The sequence below is a fragment of the Teleopsis dalmanni genome, chromosome 1 (assembly GCF_002237135.1).
Source record: "Teleopsis dalmanni isolate 2A chromosome 1, ASM223713v2, whole genome shotgun sequence".
In the NCBI taxonomy this organism is placed as follows: Eukaryota; Metazoa; Arthropoda; class Insecta; order Diptera; family Diopsidae; genus Teleopsis; species Teleopsis dalmanni.
In genome coordinates this window covers 137,114,637-137,140,479 of record NC_051846.1, presented here as the reverse complement: position 1 = coordinate 137,140,479, position 25,843 = coordinate 137,114,637, and the positions used below count along the sequence as shown (strand labels likewise).

General features: G+C 30.0%; 3 protein-coding genes across 6 annotated transcripts; 1 reads left to right on the top strand and 2 right to left on the bottom strand.

Moving 5' to 3' along the window:
• The first annotated feature begins 190 nt into the window (after positions 1-190).
• On the top strand, positions 191-2,056 carry LOC119668952 (zinc finger protein 436-like). 3 transcript variants are annotated; one of them, XR_005251544.1, is made up of 3 exons: positions 191-1,139; positions 1,206-1,894; positions 1,955-2,056. XR_005251544.1 is itself a non-coding variant. In XM_038078645.1 (3 exons), the coding sequence occupies exons 1-2, from the start codon at positions 330-332 to the stop codon at positions 1,839-1,841; spliced, it is 1,446 nt and encodes a 481-aa protein (XP_037934573.1). In that variant the 5' UTR covers positions 191-329; the 3' UTR covers positions 1,842-1,888; positions 1,955-2,056. The 3 variants fall into 3 exon arrangements, 2 of the variants coding, with proteins under 2 accessions (XP_037934573.1, XP_037934572.1); XM_038078645.1 differs by having other exon boundaries at positions 1,206-1,888; XM_038078644.1 differs by having other exon boundaries at positions 192-1,139; positions 1,206-1,877.
• Positions 2,057-4,037: 1,981 nt separating this feature from the next.
• LOC119666287 lies at positions 4,038-5,809 on the bottom strand. The gene is made up of 2 exons (XM_038075568.1): positions 5,535-5,809; positions 4,038-5,472 (listed from the first exon to the last, which is right to left on the bottom strand). Exons 1-2 carry the CDS (start codon positions 5,807-5,809, stop codon positions 4,038-4,040), a joined length of 1,710 nt encoding a protein of 569 aa, XP_037931496.1.
• Positions 5,725-18,525, bottom strand: LOC119668950. Of its 2 annotated transcripts, XM_038078643.1 has the most exons (4): positions 18,363-18,525; positions 14,668-18,116; positions 14,054-14,619; positions 5,725-5,830 (listed from the first exon to the last, which is right to left on the bottom strand). In XM_038078643.1, the coding sequence occupies exons 2-4, from the start codon at positions 17,982-17,984 to the stop codon at positions 5,817-5,819; spliced, it is 3,897 nt and encodes a 1,298-aa protein (XP_037934571.1). In that variant the 5' UTR covers positions 17,985-18,116; positions 18,363-18,525; the 3' UTR covers positions 5,725-5,816. The 2 variants fall into 2 exon arrangements, with proteins under 2 accessions (XP_037934571.1, XP_037934570.1); XM_038078642.1 differs by having other exon boundaries at positions 14,054-18,116.
• Positions 18,526-25,843: the final 7,318 nt, after the last annotated feature.

The following is a 25,843-nucleotide window of genomic DNA, read 5'->3' as shown; positions in this document are numbered from 1 at the left end:
TGATTGTTATGCAAACTGGATTATTTTTGGGACTAGAGTATGTGTGTGGCGGATTCGCCACATATGTAAGAGAAAACTATGAAAAAGGTGTGTTCATTTCGATTCAAAAATTTGTCATTAATTTAAAATGCAACCCTGTTCGATTTTGTGTGACATAAAAGGTCTCCTTTAGTCTCCAAAACTTTGCTTATGACTTTGACACTCCGAAGAGTGAAGCTTGTCAATTTTGTACCTAAATTGGTTGCAATAATATTTTAAGTCATATATTTTGTTAATATTTAGAAAATAAAATATAAAATTGCAGACATTTCATATATTTTTTATTCGAAATGAGTACGGGAAAAGAATTCGTGGTTTGCCGTACGTGTCTAACTCAGTGCAGTGACGATTATAAATCAATACATAAACAAGGCATCATATTGGGTGAAATTACAACATTAATAGAAATATTAAGATTTTGCACCGATATAGAGTACCTCGCTGATGACCCATCTTTCCCAACACATATATGTAAACTGTGTTTGCAAAATTTAGTGAGATCGTATTCCTTCAAAAAACTAGCAATTGAAACAAATGAAGCTCTACATAATCAAAAACAACAGCTTGCTTGCAGTGAAGATCCACATTCAATGAGTGAGTATGTGTTTGAAGAGCAACAGTACCTTGAGGAAAACGGTGAGGCAGAAGAACTACAAGAATTAGCAAATGCTGCACAAATGAGACAATCCATAGAAAACGTGAATGATGCCAGTTATGTTACCTTGTCAGTCTTGCACAACTCTGAAGATGAAGAAGAACCAATGGAGTTCAAAATTCAACGTGGCGAAATAATCGATGATGGAGACGTGTATTTGCAAGAAATTATAGAACGCCATGATGGCAACACGGAAAATGAAGAAGAATACATGATCCAGTCAGCCGATGATAATATGTCTGAGGAGGCTTTCGAACCAACATATGATGATGATACTATGTCGACTGAAAATAACGAAACCGATGATACAAGTAGAAAAATACGAAAAATACTAAGATCGGATAATAAAATATCAAGTGATGCTAACAACGACAATGGTACATTGGTCAGAAAAAGAATTAAACGTGCTCATGGTCAATCAAGTGATCCGCTTTTCAAGTGCAAGGTTAGTGTTGGTTATAAATATTATTTTATATTAAAATAAATTTTCTTATAAAATCGTATCTTATAGATTTGCAAAAAACAGTTAAGCAATGCGAATTCGTTCAAGTACCACATGCAATTGCATTCGGATCAGACTCCCTATTTATGTAGTATGTGCGGTGCAGGCTTTAAGACACGAAACGCTTATGATGGACATTTAATCACACATAACCCCAATAATCCAAACACTTGTAAGATATGCGGAAAAGCATATCGCCAATCGTCGTCCCTACGCACACATATGATGTCGCATACAGGTGAAAAACCTTTTCAATGCAACATATGCGGCAAGGGAATGACACAAAAATCTGGTTACAAGAAGCATATGTTAACACATACAGGCGAAAAGCCACATGCCTGTGATGTGTGTGGTCGAGAATTCCGATATTCCAGCAATTTATTTGCACACAAACGTTGTCACACGGGCGAGAAACCTTTTGAATGTGACAATTGTGAGAAATGTTTCCAAACAGCAGAACAAAGAAAACGACACTTACTAGTTCATACAGGTGAGAGGCCATTTAGTTGTGATATATGTGGCAAATCATTCAAACGTCGCACCTCACTCATGACACACAAACAAAGCCACGAAGACGAAAGTGAAGAGCAAACTGCGTACATAGAGCAAAGAGTTTATAGATCAAACGCTGTAGAAGTTCTTTAAAAAACTAAATAAATTTTATTTAGAATTAAAGTAAAGGTAATTATAGTGTAAGTGTAAGTAACACTGCAATTCAAAAATCTATAATTTTTTAATAATACATAAAAATCTTACAGGTTCAGAGTTTTATCGCTTGGATTTCGTAGATAAGACAGCAACTTACTAATATTTTTTAATTTTAGACTTTTTGACATTTACTTTAAGACTTTTTATGTTAGTGCATCAATTATTTTAAAAAAAAATATTATAAATATATGTAATATATTACATTGAAATATATTTGTCAAATTTTTGAAAATTGTTTGTTTAGTCAATATTTGCCATATATGGTGTGTATTTAAATACTAGACTAGCTAAAACTAATAATTAGCTATACATATTTAGTTCGAAATAATAAACCAATAGTATCAAATACGTACTTCTAAAATTATAAATTCAGTTATTTGAATCTCTTATAAACTCTCTTATATGAAGTATTTTATTTGACAGACTTATTATACTCATGCTGAGTATTTGGCAATATTTAAAGCAGTTGTATGGTATGTCATAAAATTTAATTAATTAAATTAAACTTTTGTTGTTTAAATACTTTCAATACGCAAAAAATTTTATGCTGTAAATATCATTTGATTAGCTCAGAAACAAAGATTAATTAATACATCTCCAGAATAATACCCATTATTTACAATATCATAAAGTGTTTAAATATACCATTATAATTTAAATCATTGTTTATTTTTATGTCCAAAAAATTGTGTATTAGTTTAGTAATTAAAGTTAAATATTTAATTAGTTGATCAGTTAATTAAAATAAATTATATTAACAATTACAACAAAAATACATACGTAAAAGGCTGCGCACCTATTTGTTTATAATGTCTGTACACACTTCTTTATCCGTATTCAATTCATAATTCTATACTTTATTCTAACCAATAAAGCCGTTTCATAATCATTTTAAGACATAAAAATGCTATCGTAGCTATAACAAAGAGAAGTGATTTTGAAAAGCAGTTGCATTTATTATTTAGAAAATGATTTTCTGCCTTTTTTTATTAATCAATTCTCTTCATTAAACATAAGATTATGCCAAACCAGAACAACGCATTTAATATTAAATGCTTCATTAAACGTTTTTAGTTCATAAGAAATTTCTACCAAAACTATTGATTAAACTATATATATATAGTAGATATATCATCATGCGGTCAGTTCGAAAAAACTAATTTAGTATATCCGAAATTTTATAAAGGTTTATTTTATATTTTATAAAAATTACTTCTTTCTCTGCTCCTGTATAATTAAAAAAAAATAGAAATTTGTCGATATACGTGTAAAAATACACTAAAAATAACATTCGAAATAAAAGTTAAAAATCCAAAAAAAAAAACGACTATCAGTCATATATATATATTTAATGGAGGCCCAACTAAAACCGAATATAAGTAAACATTCGTATCTTTTAATTTATTCTAATTGAATTGAAAATATTACAATTTGAGCAAAACTAAATAATTACTTTTAGGAATTTACTTATGTTTTTATGTTAATAATTAAATTTTATCATCAATTAATGCCGGTCCTACCCTTGTACAGCTCAGTTTTTCTTATAATATAAAAGCGGCTCAAACACCTTTAAACCATTATTACTTAAGACAAAGAACGAAAAATATTTATTTATTAATTTTATTATTTAGCACATTTAGTATTATTCGTTTATCTTAGCTTTCGAATATTAATTACAATTATATTTATTTAATGTTTTCATATATGCAAATGCATATATATATATATGTATGTACTTATGTAGATTATCAATTTTCTTAAGGTTAACATGTAATAACATAAATAAGAATTAAAAATAAAACTAAACGAAGAATTGCAGATGAAGTGTATTTATAATTAATTAGATATTTATAATACAGAATAAAAATGAAAAACCTTTTTTATTATCACAACAGAATTGTTTAATTTTATATTATATCCAACCTATTAAAAGTTGAAACGTCATATATGAATTCAAATTAAAATTAAGGTTTCAATAGAAGTAAAAATCGCAATAACACAATATTTTGGATTTGCATAGGACATTAACTAACAAATAATATAACATTTTTGTTTTATATATATTTTTTTTTTGTTTTTTGGTTTTGGGGTTTTCAACACATTAAATATTTTAATTCAAAATAAAAAGTATTTTTATCTAAAGCCCATTTCTCCCACTCGTATTCGTTCGCGACTGTCGCCACGCTTAATGTACCAATTTTTTTCATTAAACTGATGTTCATTTTGTCTCCTAGCATTTTCACGATGGTGCATAAGCTTGTCATGCCAGTCACTATCGTCTTTATTGTGACGTTCGCCAGATGATCCTTTATAGCGACGTTGTTTATTGTATTTGTGATTATTATCGTTGATTTTACTTTTATCGTGCTTAAATGAGCGCTTTCCGAAACGTTCGTCTGAATCATCGTCGTCATCATGATCATCGTAAGCCTCATGACTTCCTCTGCGCTTATGAAATTGAGATTTATTATGCTTTTCATTGCTTTCTCGACTGTCACGTTCTCTAGAATTGTCTACAGATTTTCTCTGCTTTTCTGAAAAATTTTCATTCTTTCTATAATCATCTCGACCTTCCATTTGTTTCCTGCGCCATTCTTGGCTATTTCCATTAAAATTGTCATTTTCCGGATTATTATTATTAGCTTTTTGTGTGTCTACGTTAGGAAATTGCTCAGTTTCTCTTTTTTCAACAAAAACGCTCTTCCTCTTTAGACCATCAAGTCTTTCTGCGGAATTTTTAAAAGATTTCAGATCATTCATCGTATCACCATTTTGTTTCATTGATGATTCTCCACTTGCTTGTGTTTCTACACAATTATCGGGAGTTTCAACAAATTTACCATCTCTGCATTTATATGGACGTTTTAAGTCGTCTTCACTATTTTCGACATTTTCAACCTTGCCATCATTTTCTTGCCACACTCTGAAGTTTTTACTTTTGTTTTCCATTTGCCCAGCACCATTTCGTTTATAATGTTGGTGCTGTCCGTCTCTGCCATTACCAGTTTTATCATTAACATTGCTTAAATAATTGACTTGTTTTGTAAGTAAATCAATTTCAGCACGCATTAAATTATTTTGCAACTCCAAATCAGTAAATTTTTGCTGCAATTGTGCAATGGATTTATCAGATTGCAGGGGTGGCCATTCCGGATTACGTAACTTACCAACAAATGCCAGCAAGGCCAAAGCAACGCCAACATAAAACATAACTGTCAGACCACGTCTTACAATTGGATGATTCTGTATTATTGTCATTATATCACCTTTCAATGGTTCCACAGCATTTTTATTACCTATTTCTTCAGTATTGGAGTCATTTCTTGAAGAGCGTTGTCTCAACTGATTTTCAAAGGTGACCACTGTTGGCAAAAGTGGTGAATTTGGTGGTGTTAATTGTGGTCGAACAGTGCCAAAATCAACACCAGTGGCAAATTTCAAATTCAAATTACTAAGTTGTTCGCGTAGATAAGGATTTGGAGATATACGTCCAGCGCTCTCACTTTCACTAATTACTGATATACCATCCGATAGATCATCTGTGCTGGAATCGTGTTCAGGTTTAGGTCTATAATAGTTATTTTATTATTCAAAAGGAAATTAATTCGAAAACTTTAATTATTATCTTACATTTTTTGATGTTCCTCCTCCACAACTTTATGCTTAACCTCGCCCTTCTCCGACACTTCATCCAGTTTATCCAAATCTTCTACGCGATTATTTTCATTTTCTGTCGTTTTGATTGCAGTTGCAGGTTTGGGAGATTTTTCTTTAGTCTTCTTTTTATCCGTTACTAATGTCCAGGTTTCAAATACTTCCGATTCGGAACTCGTCGTAATCGCTTCATCATTACTACTGGGTGTGGGTGGGTAGTTTTTTGAGGGGCTTGCTTCTTCGTTACTCATACTGTATCTAACACTTTATATCTGCAAGTACAAATAGTTTTTAGTTTATTATTCGTTTTATCTTATCCGTAATAATTAGATAACTCAAAACTAGCGAAATTTGCATAGAGCATGTGAGCGTGTGCGAACTGTTTATCTTCGTCAAACAAAGCTGCTACACGTTGGTGTTTACTATTCAAACTAAAAATATGAAACGCATAAATATACTTTGTGCCTAAGAGATCAAGCATGCCTCAGTATTTCTTTGCATTCTTTGTTTAAATAATTTCATTTTCACAAACTTTGTGAATTTCTTTGTTGAGTTCAACTGCAAGTATGTCTAGTACTACATTTGCAATTAAAAATCTATTTTTGAAATGAGAAATTATTGCAGTTGGGAAAAGGTAAAATGATTGCCATAAATTAAAAAATAACTTATAGAATTATTCTGCAAAAAAGTTGTTAATAACTGACATTCGTTTAAGCATCAACTAGTTTCACTTCAATAGAGGATTAAACACCAGTTATTTAAATATATTATACCTGAATAGTTACGTTAGGATAACAAACGTTAAACGCTGAATTACGAAGGTGGTTTGATAAATCAGTGACTTTTTGAATTTCCCGCACAGTTACTCCAAAAGCAACAGTGCTGCCGTCAGCTGTAATCTACCAGTGGGCAACTTTTTAATTTTGAACAAACTACGTCGTTCAGTTAGTGTTTGATAGCTGTTCAAAGCAGATAACCTCGTGCATTTTTACGAAAATGGAAAAAAGTGAATTTCGGGTGCTGATTAAGCATTACGATCCCAAATCCACGAATAAGGATACGAACTGCTACCCCATTCAGCATATTCTCCAGATTTAGCCCCCTGCGACTATTTTCTGTTTCCAAACCTAAATAAATGGCGGGGCGGTAAGAGATTTGAGTCGAATGAAGAAGGCATTACCGAAACAAACGTGTATTTTGAGAGCTTTGAGAAAACCTCTTATTTGAAGGTAATAAGAAAATTAGAAAAATGCTGGACTAAATGTATCGAGCTAAAAGGTGATTATCTAAAAAAATAAAATAAAATTCACTGACTTATCAAACCGCCTTTGTATAATAAATACATAAATTTATAAATTTTATCATATTCTTGTCTCACAAATTATATTCCTAAAAAATTTTTTGAATACTATGTTTTTGTAGTCTGCAGAAATCTGTAAAGCTACTATAAAGCAGCAGAATGTGGATGGGTGATGGTTTTGTGAATAAAGAAGGGAAGTGGAAGTGGATTAAAGAGGGTGTGGAATTTAAATTGAAATCAACTATGATCAAGACGGCGAAACCTAAATAATACTAAATACGATAGTACAGTTTAGTGTACTCTAAAAAACAAGCATCACTATTTGATCTACAATACACGTTATCTTTTAATCAAATGTTTGAGGCACTGAAATATTTCTTCACAATTAGAACAAATTATAGAAGCTATATGTAGAAGGTTTAAGACTCAAAAAACTCAAACTTATACTCTGTAGTATTCAAGCCAGATTATTCGTCAACATATGTTAATGCCGATAATAATAGCAATATAGTTTAAATTGTTGTTTTTGCAACACATTTTAAAATGGGTGAACAATATTTAATCACCTGAAAATTCAGCTAAATTTTTTAAGTTTCTGAATGGGCCCTCACGAGAAAATAAGACTAAAAATTTTTACGTTAACATTATAATTAAAAAATGTAAATAATTTGAGAAAATATCCCACATATTGATGATTAAAAACTTTATACTGAATAGAGTTCTGTAAACGATAAACATAACATCATTCTAATAATAATAATAATATTTTAAGGTAATGAACCATTTGATCCATTTTATAGTCAATATAAATATTGTATAAAAAATTTGTACTGATTTGTCTTTCTATTAGTAAACAAACAAGCCTGTCAGTATCTAAGCTTATCGAATAAACCTTTTTAGAGGGTTTTGTTAATGTTGTTGAAACCCTCAAAGGAGCTTTGCTTTTTGAGTACATGTTGGAAGGGCAAAATTAGGATTTTTTTTAAACCAGGTATGTGAAGTTCAACTTTATAAACTGGACATACACAATAACTACAGAAAATCAGTTTTTCTTTCTCAATATTTAATGTATTAACATATATGTTCAATAGAAATTATATATTACTAAAAATAAAACTCAAAATATATGAGAGAAAATTTATTAAGTGCATAAAATAATTTAGATTCAAATAAGCTATATTTTTATATTTTTTATGAGTTTCGTGATTTAATTTTTTTATGTTTCATTGCAGTTATTTTATTATGTATACATTTTTGGATTAATGATACTACGATACTCTTCAAAATTCTAAATTAATTACTGAATTGTTGCTATTATCTGTATGTTATTATCATCATATAGAATGCTATCTTTGACATCCAATTAATACACTATATAAATATAATGAAACATATTTTGTCAGCAAAGAGAAATACAATAACAAAATACAATAACAATAATAAAAACACTTCCAGGAATCAATAGCTATAAACACCCAAAAGCTTAAATTGATTTACACCTCAATTTAATAACGTTTCTGAAAGTTTATTGCCAGTAACATATTTTACTACAACGACCCGTTTTAAGAGATTATACTAGGTTGTAATATCACATTTCAACGTATATGAAGTTATTTCGATATGCAGTAATAACGATTACGTTATTTTTTTAAAATTTCTATAGCATACTTGAGCAATAGAAGAACTGAAAACTAGATAAAAGGATGCCGGCGATTATCTATGAATGTTTGTTTCTTTAAAAACCATCATAGGTCTTTAAAATTTTAAATCATTACTTTTCTCTCAAAGAATTAGTTTAAATGACGACCTGGTGTCGCTTAAAAGATATGCAAACGGTGTGTCGCAATTTTGATCTGTGGCCTTTATTAAGTTGTATTAAAAAACAGTTTGCTAAGTTTCTCCATTGTAAAGTAATGAACATATAGGCGGAATTGGTCATAAACTCGATCTTACACCTCATAATATAATAAAATACTTATAAAATTAGTATGGATTTACCTTTATATACGGTAACACAATCGACCAATAGACTTAAGTGTATTGCCTACAAATTGCCGGTATAACCTAACGTAACCTAGTATGGGTTTAAAATTAAACTTTTTATAATTTCTACAATATTACAATGGACCATTCGACCTAAGTGTATCATAATTATTTAAATCGCCATCCTAAGTGAAACCCATCGAAATATTTTAATGTACTTTATTGACCAAGCCTGTAAAACATGTACCTATATGTACTTTTAATTTAAATAGTGTTTCGGAATTCTGTTTCTGTTTTTATTAAATTAAATTTGTATTATCTATCGTAAAGTAAATATTGCGAATGTAAAGCAATTCATTGTCTAATTATTTTTGTAGGTTATAGATATTTTATTGTGATATCATTAATACGTTAATATATATTTCACAACTGCTGCAGTATATTGCATTATTTTATATATTATTAATTTAATTAGACAATTCAACGATAATTTATTTATTACTTTTAGTATTTTAGTATTAACATAAATAAAATTAGGTGCTCAGGCACAAATTTTAGGTACCCTATATTCAGTCGATCAGAAAAGGGTCTACGCAGGTATACTCTTATTTATTTATTTATTTATTTATTTATTTATTTATTTATTTATTTACAAGTCAATATGCGATAAAGCGCTAAACTACAATAAAAGAAAAGGACATTAGCTGCCATGGTCATCAACTATATTAACAATATTATAATCGTACATGAATTTATTATAAATTAGAAAGAAAATAATAATATGTATTAGGGTATCTTATTAATATTATTATATGCGATGAAATAGATTAGTAAGTTGAAAGAATATGTTCATTTTATTATATTATTCATTGTAACAAATGATATATTAGTTAGAAATATTTATGGATTTAGGCAGTCTACGGATATTTTTGATGTGTTATGAAAATAAATGCCATATACACATTGCACAAATATGGAATACCTTGAATGAAAGCAAAAAAAAGGTCATAAGCAAAATTTATTTTATGGATTATCAAGCATATCATTGTGGCTCAACAAAAATATTTTTTTTCCGATATAATAAAAATAAAGTAAAAAAAATTTGACTCTAACAAGTCATAATGTAACAATTTCCAGCTAAACTAAGTTTTACTGAGAGATGTAATTCACTTTCGCATGACCTAGAAGTTCTAGAAATATATACAATTGGCCAGTCACATTTGAAAAATATCTATATTTTGTTATATAATATACAATATTTTGTAATATATTTATTAATTATACTTAATCTGTTCATTTTTGATAAGCATATAGTGATGTTGACTCTTAATATGAGATTTTAATATTTATTAAGAGTTTATAAATTATAACTAACAATTATAATGTTCTGTTTAATATTCTAAAATTTTCTAATTTGCAAAATCAAAATGTATATGCATGATAATTTTATTGTCAATTTCTATTTTTCAAAGTAAACTTCTCTTTTTGAATAATGCCACATGAACGCCACAAGCATATAATAGAAATTTACTTAAACGAACCTCCTAAGAATAAACAAAAAACTTCTATCAACTCAACTACCTTGACCGACAATAGGAAATTCCAATAAGAAAAAATTGTATTTAGTTGACAAGATTTCTGTATCAATTTTAGAAAAAAATCTTGCAGCGGCAGCAGAGCACCGTCATGGCAGTGCAAGGTTATCGATTTCGTTGCATTGATAAAAACAATTGCAGAAATAAATTACTAAGTGTACGTGTACCAATAGTTTTAACCAAATTTGTCGCTTTCATCATTATGAATATTGAAATAAAACTAACAACGTAGAAAAAGACTATCACGATTAATTTCATCACCACAGCAAAAGCAGGGCAGAATTGCGAAGGTCCTTGGAATCAAGTATAAAATGACAAGGACAATTTTCAAAATCTACCATTAATAAAAAGCTGATCTCAGTTTATACCAATTAAATATATTTATTGCTTTCTGTTGTTTTTAACAAAAACATCTATTTTTCTCAGTCCACACACCCACATATACTAAATAATTACAGTATTCAGTTTTTCAATTAAACGCTTGCATTAATTATTAAAATCCTTATTTTAGTGGCACTTACGTAAACATTGAACGCTTGAAAAAAGAAAAAATTATTAAATTAATTTTGTTGTGTTATTCAAAATATAAATAGCAAGCAATTTAAATTTTTCCACAGGAATTAGAAGCGTAACGACCACTCTAGCACAACCAAATCAAAACAATCTGCGTCACAAACTAAAACAGCACGTACAAATGGTGGAATATACAGAAATAGAGAAAATATTTGCACGAAGAGCTAAAAAGCAACAAAACAAAATAATGCACAAAAAAAGCAACAATTTTGGAGACTTTTTGCACAGTTGTAAATGGAAGCAAATATTTATTATTATAATTTTACTATAATCTATTGTGCATAATTCGCATAATAAAATATATGACAATTAACATTGATTAAAAAATAATTGGTTTTTACTACGATAAAAAATTTTTCTTTACTTCTTCAAAGACGAATTCCAATATATATTACGCATTTCGATACATTTCATAGCATTTTAGAATTTGGATTTCAGAATTTATTACCAACTGGTAACGTTGCATATATAAATGAAAAAAAAATTAATATTAAAATCAGCTGATTAATTTAGCAAAAAAAAATAAATAAATTTAATTAACAAAAAAATAAATAATTAAAAAAAAAAATTAATAAAAAAATAAATAAAAAATATAAATAATTAATAAAAATATAAATAATTAATAAAAAGAAATTTTGAAGGTGTTTTGTATTATTTATTTCGTGTATAACAAAACACCTTTTTATTTAAAATGACATAAACCGTAATATTTTCTTTCAGAATATCAAAAAAATACTCGCAATTCAAGAAAGAGAACATGTGAAGCAACAACAATGCTCTTAAAATTTTCAGAGCTAAGTTGTATTCGCAAAAATTTTTACATTTCAAGTTAAAGTGCAACCAAACTCAAAAATCAGTCATCAGTTAAAACTACATATATTCAAATACATAACCAAATAATAAATTTAAATATATATATGATGAAAATGCTAACCATTGCTATTCTAATGTTCATATTTATTTATTTCTCTTTTGTTTGAATTAATTAATCTTCAGTGTTTATAATTTTTATATTTCATATTGTACACAACACAATAAGAAATATATCTCATAAAAAAGCATTTAACAGCATTGTTTCAACCAGACTTAATGTTGTTTTTCTACAAATCTGAAAGAAAAAATTACGGCTTTATTTATTTTGATGATGGCGTGGAGTGACTGGAGTTATTATTCTTCAGTTGATTTTTAATAATATTTACCAACATCTGATAGAGCACGTTTAAAACTATTGTTTTACGTACACGTAAAAGTTTACCGAATACCGAGCTCGGTTTAAATACCACTATTATAAAATAATAACCTTAAATTATTAATAATATAATAATTTAAAGTCAAAATTTGACTTTATTTAATTAAATTTATATATGAAATAAATTTCATAAATAAAACATATAAAAATGATATAAGAAACTTAAGAAAACTTATTTACGAATTTAGTCTACAATTAAAATAAATTACAATTTAAGTAAATAAACAAATCCACTAGTTATTACTTTATTGTACAACAAATTCTTGAACTAAAGTTTTATATTCAGTTTATAACATCCCTGTTGAAAACACATATCTCCGAAATGTACGACCACAACAAAGCAGAATAGAAAACAAACAAATGTAAACAAAAACAAATATAAGCATTTGTTCAAATAGAATATACATACTAATTATTTAAACATATATATTCCTGTTTTCTTTATATTTAGAACTGTTGTTTAACTGCAACTGAAATCTAAAGAACTGATTTTCAATTAAAAGGAATCATACAAAACACAATTTACAATTTTACTCATGGAAAAAGCAGAGCAGATGCAAACGAAAGAAACATACAAAACATTACCCATATTTAAATCTACATTCAACATATTTGTAAATGCGGAGACTTACAGAGTTGTAATTTAATGTAAATTTGCGATTTATATTAAGATAACATAAATGGAGTACTACTTGGAGAATATAATTTAAATATTTTTTTTATATAAAACTTATTTAATAAATTGAAAAATATTAAAAAAAAGATTTATATTGTGGAATTTGTAATATGTTGAAGCAATTTATAACAATATAGAAGATATATAAAAACCATTTATCTATTTATATATTAATCTGAATTTATTATTTCGGTTAATATCATGTATATAGCGAACATCGATATGTTAACAATCTATTTTACAATCGAATTATGTTTTTTGAAGGACTTCAAGTACTTAAATATTTGATTTCGACAATATTTTGAAAATTGGAATTACATTGTTTTTGTATAATAAAAAAAATATAAGTAATTGAATCCCACACTGAAATATACAGATGTCCCAAAAATATTTTTTACAAGAAAAAAGTCAAAAATTTGTAATTTCTTTAATTCTTTTATTATAAATTTATTTTTTTTTTATTTTACAATGACATTTCATTGGAACTTTGTATAACATTTATTTCGAAATTTATATCAATAAAGCACATAAAGATATCATTTAGAAATAGTTTAAGCCCGCACCAACATACATATATTCTACAGCCTAGTTTAAAATAAGTCTTATATATACATATATATAAGAAGCACTTTACAGAAATATAAAAGCCTTCAAACACAAAATGCAGAAAGGGTAAAATCAAAAATGGATTTAAACTTAATATTCAAAATAAAAACAGGATTTAAGGTTCTTTAGTCTGATTCATTTCTTCAGTGGATTTGGAATAGGATATGTGAACTTAAAAATTCGAATAATAAAGAATTATATTCATTTGAAGTAATTAAAATATTCGAGCGGTATTTCCCATAATATCAAAATTATATAAAATACATTAAAAGCATTAATCTAGAGATTAATTACAAAATAGCTAATACTCTTATTTGACTTAAGTTTAAGAACTGGACGAATGCATATGCGCCTTACACAATCTATGTTTTACAATTTTTTTAATATACATACATATGTATATTTTTAATATTATATCAAACCTCACACTTAATGTTTATCGTTTAGAATTGCCAAATATATTCAGCATTTTTATTTTGAGATTTTTAAATATGTTCGATCTTTTCAACTCACCACTATTTTTCTGTCGTTCCAAAATACTCTGCACCTCACCTGCTTCTGAACCACTCTCCCATTCATAGGAATTGTTTACATTATGCAATGGTTGAGCAACTGGAAGGGATGTTTGTCGTGCATGCATAACTGATTGTTGTGCCAGTGTGGTGGGTGTACTGTTGTGTATTATTGGAGTAAATTGTTGAATTGCAGGAATGTTTGTGTTTGAAGTTCCATTTAACTGTTTCGCACGCAATATTTCGTCTGGTCTTTTGGCAGGTACTGCCACAGGCACCAAATACGACTGCTGCTTGGGCATGTAACGCGGACTAATCTGTACTGGTAATAGTTCGGCATGCTGCTGTAGTCGTTGATGTTGTGGTGTCCAATATATTTGGCTTTGACTCGCTTGTTGACTTGAGCGATCAAGTATTAAAGGAGTACTGCGACCATCCTGCAAACGGGGACGTAATTGATGTGTAACGGGTTCTTGCACCGTAATGTAACCATATGAACCAGGTATTTGCTGCAACTGATTCGGTCTCACATACTGTGGCTGTGCATAGTAATCCGCACTGTAATAACTAAGCAATTGATTAGATGATATCTTTTCGTTGTCTACAATAACATACTGCGTTGGCATCAAATTGTTTTCCGTTCGTTGCAAAGTTCCTCTGCGCACATAAAATGGTTGCGTATCGCTTTCTCGCCGAATTAAATATGGTCGCTGTGGACTGTCGTACAATTCGGAATGATTGGACTGTAAACTGCTACGTTTTATGACATGTGCATAGATTGGAGAATTCGTAGCATTTTCTTCAGTTAACACCTCACGTGTGATGGGTATAAATTGCTGTGGTAAACTTTGCATCCGTTGCGGAACCTGTGGTGCTGCATACATTCGCGAGCCAGGTCTTTGATGGGTTTCTACGGATGCATAAGACACAGGAGAAAGGTCGATACCAAGCGGCTGTTTTTCGTATATAGTTTGTATTTGAGATTGATTTGTAGGAGTTTTATTTAAAGATTTACGACAAAATTCCTTAACCTTCTGTAATATTTCCTCTCTGGTTAAAATTCCACCAATACGTCTTGGGGGTGCTATGTTTTCAGGCATATTTTTGCGTCTTAATATTACTGATGTGTCTGTATCACTTTCATAGCCACGTCTAAAACCACTTCGCGATCCTTGTATCATGCCATCTAATACGCTTTGACTGCGTGGTGTTGTTTCGGGTAATGGATTTCCATTTAGTGCAACGGGTTGTAAAACTTGTTTTTGGTCTGGTGTGAAAATGGTTCTACCATCTATAATTTTAGTTTGTCGATTACGAATCACACCAGAAAAGGTGTTGCGCTGTGGAGAACTACGTACAAAATTACTATCATGTTGAGATTGTTGGTAATTGGATGCTTGAATGGATGGAGGAACCAACACTTCTTTAGATGGAAGTCGTTCATAAATATTTTCCACATCGGAGCATTGTTGCAGTTGCTGTTGTACTTGCAGTTGTTGTTGATGCTGTTGCTGTTGCTGTTGTAGTACTCTGTTATAAAGTTCTCGATCCATTTGTTCCTTTATAGCCCTTAGTTTCTCCCACTCACTTTGATCTACATAAACACCATTTTGCGGTCGAATGCTATTTTTTGTAGGTAGAGGATTTACATTTATGTTACTATTAGAAGTGCGAACAGCTCTTATAGGAGTTGAAGTCAATGTTGGACCATTAGGCGAACTAAATTCTGCCAGTAAATTGTCACCAGACGATGTTAACACTTTTGATGCTCTAGTTTCATTTGCACTTTTTGATCTGTTTTGCAAGCCACGATTTGTGCTGCGTTTTAAAATTTCATTGCGATCCATTGAAGACGAACGCCCAAAAAGTTGTTGCTTATCATTAAGCTGTGTAGATCGTTTTGGTATAAGACTTTGACGTTCCATAGTACGTCTGAAATGTTGCCCATCTGCATTTGATGGCTTTTCAAATGACGTTGACACAGCTTTGGGCAAGGACAAGGAGTTGTGGTATCCAACTTGACCTTGCGGCGTCTTTGATTTCAGTTTCGTAGAATTTTGAAGTTCAGGTTGTTTTAAGGACTGCATGTTGCTCAAACGATCTCTGGACAATGTACGTCTTGGCGGTTTTACAATTGGTTTAGCTAGTATTTCAGGTTTATGCTGTGCTTCCAAGACTTGTAAAGGACTAAATGATCTTGAGTCTGGTTCATTAGCATATTCAGCATTAGTTAAAGCACTTGATATGGAAAGTGATAAATCATCGCCACTTGCAAAACTTTTTCGCATTCGCTCCGTTTGCTGTTTAAGCTCATTCGTTTCTGAGGCACTTAGGAGATTACCTACACGTGGTCGTCCATGAAAACTCTGTCGTTCCAGTACTACACGCTTAATGGGTTGTGCATTTCTTACATTGCCATTTTCTTTTGGTCGATCATAAGCATCATATAAACGTCTTGGGTTAGGAACTGTTTCTTTGGGTGTTGTTTTACGCCTTGACGCAAATATGCTATTGGACAACAAACGTTGAAATACTGAAGGCTTTTTGGAATTCTTTGCTAAGTCCACAGTATCCAACGAAATTTGCACGCGTTCTGGTGCTTTAAATGTTATGTGATTACCGGATTTATACTGTTGGTCACCATAAAGTGGTTGAGCGCCATTAGGTACTTTTCTAGGAATAAGTGTAAGACCCTTCTTATCAAGATAATTCTGAAATTCTTTTGAACTTATGGTGTTGGTGAAAGTGCCATCGGCTGGTTGTCTGCTAGAGCTCTCAGCATTCATTGCGTTTCTTTCTGATGCTATTTCATTAATTGTATCAATTGAATCCTGATGTTTGTCACTACCATTAATAACAACTTCGTCACTTGACTCGCTTTTAGTTAAAGGCTCGTCGATTTCATCTAAATCATCATCCGAGCTTATGTGCAACTTTTTGACACGTTCATCAAATTTTTTAGCATTCTTTGTTACTTCCGCTGGATTGAAGTAGTTCCCGTCTGGTTCGGTGCCAACTTTTACTTTAATATCTGAGAGTTCGGGATAATTTGGTTTTGAACACTTTTTGAAAGGCAAAAGACTCGATGGCTTCGTATCTATTGGTTGTTTATTTTTTAAGTCCTTAAGGCGTTCTCTCGTTTGTGTTGTTAACTTGAGCTTCTTAGGTGGCTTCTTCTCAGAAAGCTCACGTAATTCTTCAAACTTAATGCGGGCTAATACTGTAGGATCATACACAAAATATGGATCAGGGTTTTTTATATATGTCTTAACATATTTTGATTGTCTGAGCACCTCTTCAGTTGTTACAAATTCATCCGGTGAAGATAAAGTACCGTTCTGATTGTTTGTGCTAGATTTGCGATTATTGGTTTCGTTTTTAAGTCGTTCACGTTCTTTCTCCTTTTCACGTTCTCTCTCACGTAATTGTTGTGTTACAGTTTTTCGTATACTAAGTGTGGAACGCTTTGTTGGCACTGGTGGTGGTACTTTTTTTTTTTTTAAGGAACCATTAGTGTTGAAATGATTTTTAAAAGGATTCTGTTGATCAACGATTGGATCTCCGGCTATAAACTTTTTAATTTTCTCATCAGCAGGATCAAAAGAAACAGATTTCTTTAGCTTGGAGCGTGCTTTTGAGTTTATGTCCCGTGTCTTACTCAAAGTCGACTGATCTGTCGAAGTGTCACAATTACTTACAGCAGACTCGTTACAGTGGTCACTAGAGTCTTCGGTATTGAAACCGTTTGTATGGTTGTCCTTTTTGGCTTCTGACGTTTGTATATCTTTTGCGCAATCGCTTGTACCATTTAATTCATTCTCAATTTTCAATTTTTGATTCGCTAACTTATTATCAATGCTACTCTCAATGCTATTTTCAATAACAGTGCAGATGGATTCTGTGCTTATATCATTTCTAACTGTATCTGACATTTTTCAAACAATTGCCCGGAAAAGCAGTAAAGTGTAAGGGAGATAGAGGGGGTACTGGAAAAAGTTTTACACCGTTTGAAATGTTGACTTGCATTGAGTACTCTTTCTGTTGATTGTCATATATTAAAGCGTCTGAAAGTAAATTTAATTACGGAAAATATTAATTTTTTTTATTTTATAGTTGAGTTAACGTTGTGATGTCAGTTTGTATGTGAGTTCATATGTGTACTGTGTACTTTAATTATTTAGACTGCACACCGATTAACACAGGTTAGATACGTTAGATACGTGTGTAATATGTACACACGCCAGCAAATTTTCATACAAACAAGCTGACATACACACATTAAATAATAACTAATTTCCCATTTTACTTACTTCAAGTATGCTTTTTTTGCTTCTCAAACATGCCGGCAACGTTTATTATTCCGAAAACCTATTAGCGGCGGTTTTTATGATGCCATTTCAGTTGGATTACGACAGCCTTTGAAACCATACCAAGACAAACTAAAGCTAAGCTGTCCACAATCTCGGCTGTAAAGATATTTAGACATTAGTTAGTGAGAGAAACCAACTGGGTTGCTTTGCGAGAAGCGTTAGTGTTTCTGCGCTTAGCATGTAAATATATTTATTCACTCAGAAAGCGGGAAACAGTGAACGGCAAAGAGTTTCTGTTTTTGTTTTTAGCCCGGGTTTGTTAGCATAGAGAATTTTTTAATCATCTACCGATTGTAAACACATAATCTGAACATAATAGATTACTAGGCATTCGTCTGCCGAAACATATTTTCCCACTGTTGTTTTTGTACGAGTTGCAATTATCATCGCATTGACACTCATTTTAATTAAGTTTTATTTGAATGCAGAGACAATTACTTTTGAATTGAAACGCTAATAAAAACTTCAATATTTGTGGGTTAGAGTATATATTTACATTTGTTTATTTATATTGTATTTACATTTCCAATTTTCGAACTGTTGAGATCAACACTAATTCATTAATTCATTTATTCATTAATATTGGCCAATGATAAATACTTACAATGACATCAAATATGAAAATGAGTCCTATTATACTTTTTTGGTAGTGAAAATCATTTAAATAAAAAGAATATTTAATTTTTAAAATAAATCCCATAGATGGCATACCAAATAAAAGAATACTAATCGAAAGACAGAGGTCAGCATCTAATCCATCAGAAGCTATGCACCTCCTTTAGATATAGGCAAAAATGACAAAATTTTTGTTAACAGAGTAAATCGTACATTAAAATTTCTAGTTATATTTTTTTAAGATTATATATAGTAAGATTATATACAATTCCTTTTTCCTCTGTATTCTCATTCGATATAGGTAAGTTAGCAACATGTAGGTGCCTCTTAAACCAAAACCAAAGCTGAGTAACAGCTTTTGAATAAATATTAGTCGTACAGAAATTTTCTTAGAGTATTGTTTGAAGTTTCTTCTTTGAAACAGTATTTTGTGAGAAAAAAAATATTGGTTACTCTCCTAGAAAGTTCTACTTGTTACAGAAAACCATACAAAAGATACATCAACCTATACAGTTCACTCATCCCATCGCCTATGACGATGTATATATTTTTAACATATGTATATATTTGTATTGTAATAGAGGCGGAAATATTGACGCCGACTACTGACAGGGGATTTTAGTTTTACACGCTAGTATCCTTTCAAGTCCAGACTTTTATAGCAACTCAATTTCTAATAGGCATCGGCCTAATATAGATCATGGTATGATCGTGCTAAATAGTCATTTAACTTGTATGAAATATTTTATTCCTGATACACATTTAAACTGTAGCTCTACACAAACATCTATTTAATTTTTTCAGACACAAGTCGAAGTCCAATTAATTTTTGTCTTCGGTTTATTAACCAGGCAAGGTTATTATATCATAATTATCTTAATTAAAATAATATTTCATTAATAAACTGAAATCTGCTCTCTACTCCACATATTTTCACTGTAATAACTTAATCTTCTTATTTATTTGCAGTTTCGTTGTACTGTATACCTATATTCGCTAAACTTCCGGGAAACACGGAGAGGTGTTAAATACCCAAATAACTTCACTTTTAAGTTGTGTTGCATTGTGAACACTTAATAGTCATTAATACATTGTCCGAAAATGTATTGCAAAACAATTGCACAAAATGGCACTATGCTGTGAAGTAAATGTTTTATTCCATGAGACCAGAAAATTCGAATTCGTTACTAAATTACATAAACTATAACAAATTACGTTATCGTTCGAAAAGGGAACAATGGATAAGATTGTTCGAATTCTAATAAAAGAAGCGAAAGTGTGAGACTCATTAGCAATTTTGTGATTGTGAGACAATTAGCTGCAAATTTGAAGTTGATTTGTAAAGTTTTGTGGTTAATCAATATAAGTGTTTATTATAGTGAAACTAATCAGTCAATAATGACATTTTGCTCATTTGTTCGAAAATGTCTTCAATAACCTCCATACATTTTATAGACGTCTTCGATGTCGGATCGAATTGTTTCCAACTGGGTGTTATTGTTGCTTCTTTATATTATTGCTATATTTTTCTGTTATCTAGCCTGTTAGTCGAGATCTTCAACACATCTATTGTATCCATGATATAATGATGTTGGTAGATGGCTTGTTTTTGTATGTGGAAAATATTTTACTGCACTATTTGCAGAGTAGCCTTGTTCAACTATAATAATAGGAAATAGCCCTATAGCAGGAATTATGCAATTCGTTAAAAAAATGAAAAAAAAAACAAATGTGTCGTCTACTACTACCCTTCTTTATAATTCTATATTAAGTTTGTTTTTTTTATAAAAAAATCATTATATGTTATGGTATCACTTATACAATAAATGACTGATAAATTTCTTTAATGCATTTTATAAAATTTTATCAGAAGCTGGAAATGATCTATTCAAATGCAAATGAATCCGATAGCTCAAAGGATATCGCGCAAAATGTTGATCCACTTACCTAGCAACACAAGCTATTAACCCTTCCTTCTCAACTTAAACCGGTAATTTTTTTATTTGCATTGAAATAATTCATTTAAAATTGTACAAAAATTAGCAATTTATTGTTCCATAAACCTTTTTGCGAAATGTTATCTTTTATCATTAATGTGATAAGGCAGTATCTTATCTTATTACAAATTCGTAGTCATTGATAAAAATATACATGTTGAAATGATGAGATTTTTTCATTAATTAAATATATCATTTATATTTATAACAGAATTTCAATATAAGCTCGAGCACGAGTGTGTGGAATTTCTGTTAGGGCAATATCAGGTATCAAAATTTTAATGAAGTTTTGATTATTTTTAGATACTTGAATATGCAAAATTTTATAGATAGGAGTACTGTAAAAGCACAGATATCATATTTCTACTATCGCAAAACAAAAACACTCTGCCACTTAAGTACTAGTTTACCAAGCAGCTCACTTTGTGTTTATTGCGTTTTTCATGAAGTATCAAAATAGAGAAAATGGAACGAGGGTTTTGAATTTGACACCACTAATGCCGCTTTAAGTGCCTCAAATCAGGCCAAAATAATATTGCAAAACTACTGTAAACCGATGACCGATGAAAGCGTTTTTTTACAAATTTGATTTTATTTTTTCGTACTAACAAATTTTATTTTGTTTATGCAAACGAAAATATGCCATGGATTTCATATTTTGAAATAGCAACTCCAAGTCAATTCACATTAAATTTATAAATCATAAATTATTTGCAACATTTTTGTATTTAATATAAATTATACAGGGTGTTCCCTGTATACATCACATAAATTTCGAAAATAATTCCTTTTTATTAGTAGTAAAAAAATATAATGGCAGATGCAAATGCATTTTTAATATATAAATATTGATGTATAAATGTATACCCAATAAAATGCTTCAATCCAAAAATCTTCAACACCTCAAAAATAATTTACTTACATAGACAAACTATACTTATACCAATTATTAGTCGATTGAATTTTCTCTTATTTATTGCCTAATATGTTTTTGCACTTAAATGGAGTTCTGGATTCTGATATTATAAAACGTGAGTTGTGTATTTATATGTATTATGTGGTCATAATTGCAATAGTTATTTTGTATGTGAGATAATTAAAGTAATCAACCAAGTTAATCAATATTTAGACTTTATCAGGCTCGTAGTCAGAAACTTACTTTAAAAAAGAAGATTCAGTTGAAATAGTCAAAGCCGTTCTGACTACATCCTTGGACTTTAAGCACTTGGATTTGCTTTAAGTTCATCTGCAGGATATTTCTCGATTAAGTCGAAAACTCGTTATACTGCAAGACCTTTCTCGATTAAATCAAAAACTGAATAAATGAAGCAGGAGTATATATGGTTGTATCGTCTCTGGTCACATTACAAATATATTGACAAAGATTACTTACTTACTAGGTTACTATTTACAACATTTAATAAAATCAGAATACTATCATCTTTATTGCAACCATAAGGTTGATCTTTCATTGTCAATTTATTTAAAATTCCTAAAATAATATAAGTTAATGTTTCTTGCAGCCATTTTCAACCGCTACTCAATATACATATATACACAATATAGTTCTTATAAGTCATAAGACTTTATTGTAGGATTTTAATTATACCCTCTCTAATCACGAACCAAGTACCTATTGCTATCGATATACATACATACATAAATTTATTTAGTTTTCTAATACAAACGTTTTACTATTGTGTATTAAGTTCAACATGATTAATTATTAATCATATATACATTATTTCAATACATTATATTTATTATATTATATGCAATTAAGAACTTAGCAGTATTTTTTGGTCACTAGAGTTAATTCTGTTTTTACTATATTATTATTTTAATGCTGATCCTTTGGTAGAATATGCATAGTATCTAATTAGCAATTAAAGCCCAGTTTTACAATATACACTTAGATTAAGTAACCTTTAGGTGTTCGATATAGCAGACAATTTCTAGCATAAACTAGAAATTATTTATAATTATTTAAATAAAATATCATATTTATTTGCAGTTGTCATATCTGTAGTAAAAAATTGTTATTTCCACAGAATTTGTATTATATGACTTCAATATTGAGTCGTAAGTCTATTCATTATTTGCAATAGTTTGCTTTAAAAAATCTATAAAAACGAATAGCGAAGAAAAACATAATTCCTATGGGCGAGTTTTATTGAAAATGCAAAAAAAAACCTTTATAACTGTAAGTTCCAGCTTTCCGGTTTTTCTTTTTTTTTTAATAATTTCTTCGTAAATTCGATTAATGTTACATAACTACTGGACTAATGCCACTCCATCCCTTTTTCATTTTCCTAAAAGCCAAATAAATACCTTATCGCCTTGTGTTAGCAAATATTTTTTGCTAAAACTTTCAATAAAATTGGTCAGAATTTTTGCTACAAAAATGTAATAAAAAGGAAGGGAAGGAACGCTTAGAAGTGATAAAAGCGGTTCATAAAATAAGTCAAACAATTAACGTTAATTCAATACTACCAGAATGACTGGTATCGTATACATAAAAAATCCGTCACTTTGCGACACACCCAAGTTTAACGTCTCGAATGTGAGTGTTCCTCACAGTCATTCACTCTTTTAAGTTTTCCACAAATGCCCATCTTACGAGTGTATCCACTAAAAGAAGTTTACCATGGACAAACTCTAAATTTGAAATTTGACCGAAGGTTGAGAAATGAAATTTGTTGAGAATAAAAATTGCATTTAACACATAAAGTTAATACATAAACTTTTTAGTGTTCGCTGTAAGATACAAGACCTTCTAAAAACTGTTCTCTTCATTTTGGTAAATACATGAATGCACAAAAACACAGGAAATGCTGTGAAGGTATGAACTTTTTGGAAGTCGACATGCAAACGGCTGTGAATTAAGTACTTAGGTTTCTTTTCTTCCTTTTCTTTTCAATGTATAGTATTGAATAGATACATCGAATAATACAAAAGATCTTAGGAAATTACATTTATTATTAAGTTTGGTAATTTTAAGTCGAAGTATTTTAATAACAAAACGAATTATTAGATGCTGTAACTAACTACTTTTTGTTGGAAACTATTTTATGTAAATCGTTAAATATCTATCAAGACACTTATATACATAGAACAATTAAATTCATAATCAGAAAATCCTTCAAGTCACAAGAAGACCCAAGAATTTTAATTGAAATAGCTCGAAAACTTAAAATTTAGTTGACAAATTAGGAACATTCATATGAACATTCCTTAATAGTTTTAACTTTTTATGCTGATGATGAATATTCAATATTATAATGATTTTGATCTGTTGAGAATAACTATGATTCGGTAGTTTGCTGAATTTAAACAAAACTTTAGATGACCGGTAATGCTGAAAAGTCTGACCTTTAAAATACTGTGGTTATTGGTAAAGACATCAAAAAATCCCATGAAATTATTTTGAATGACCATAAAGTGAAGTCCTGGTAGATAGCCGATACGTTTATAATATCAGAACGAAGTATAAAGACTAGTTTCCACACTTATTAAATAGCGCGAAAGTTTGCTCACAGCAGACTTCCGTCCTATATATAAAATGTATTTCTTTTGAAAAAAAGAAAGCTAAGAGAACAAGAATATGCGAAAAGTGCCCAAAAGGACAAGAAACGTAGAAGTCAGTTGATAAGGTTTCGATTTTCAATATTTAAAAAAAAAAATATTTTTTCTGAACTTATGCGTATAAAAGCAGGAGTTGACCAAGACAGTATTCTTTGACCCACACTTTATCTACTTTGAACTTACGACATATCTTCTACTATATATACAATCCGAACAACATTTGCAGATGACACTGCAATTGTTACTATTACAAATATGAAAGCGAAATCTTCACAAAAATTTCTAAGAGCCTTTAACGAAATATCTAACTGGACATTCAAGTGAATAATTATACTGAATAATTTAACATCAACACAAATGAACTTCATTATTAAAACCATATCATATCTGCCGATTCAAATATTTGGTAACCAAATACTATATTCAAATAATGAATAGTATCTTAAAAAGACCCTGCACGCTAAGCTTGAATGGCTTAAAAGTAGGAACTCATTTATATCAACTTAATATAAATTGATAATATGGAATCAAGTCCTGAAATCCGTCGAGATGTATAACACGTAGCGTTGGCGCTGTGCGATTCCAAAACAAAGTTATCAACTTTTTAGTCAATTCCCCCTTGTATAAAAGAAATAGCTACCTTCACCATGACTTCAATGTAATAACTATCTTTACTGAAATATAGGAATGACCGAATATTATCTCCTTTATGTAAATAATTTAAGATAACGATTGCAAGTAAACCCATTGAACTGGTGGTGCAAACTCAATAGAATTTTATGGAATAAATTGATTCTTATTTTCGTATTTATTTAAAGTAAATACATATTTCGTTAGTTAGATGTGAGTAGTCGTTGTAGTAGGCAACGATGTATATATTTATTTTACGATGTATATTAATATTTTGTTGAATGATAAAATAATTAATTGCCAATATTAACTTGATTATTGAAGCCCTAAAAGAAGTCATTGGAAAAAAAAAGACCTATGTTTGGGTTCGAAGAAAAGGTGTTCTCTCAGCAACACAATGCACTTTGCCAGAAATCAATCATAATAATATCCAAAGTGAACGAGTTTTATTTTGAATTGCTTCCTCGACTTTGGCACCCAACAACTATGGTTACAGCTCTAAATATTATTATCTATTAAAAAATATTAAGCTTTAGAATATATTTGGAATTTGGAAGAGTTAGAATTTATATAGCATTCTTGAGTAAACTAAGA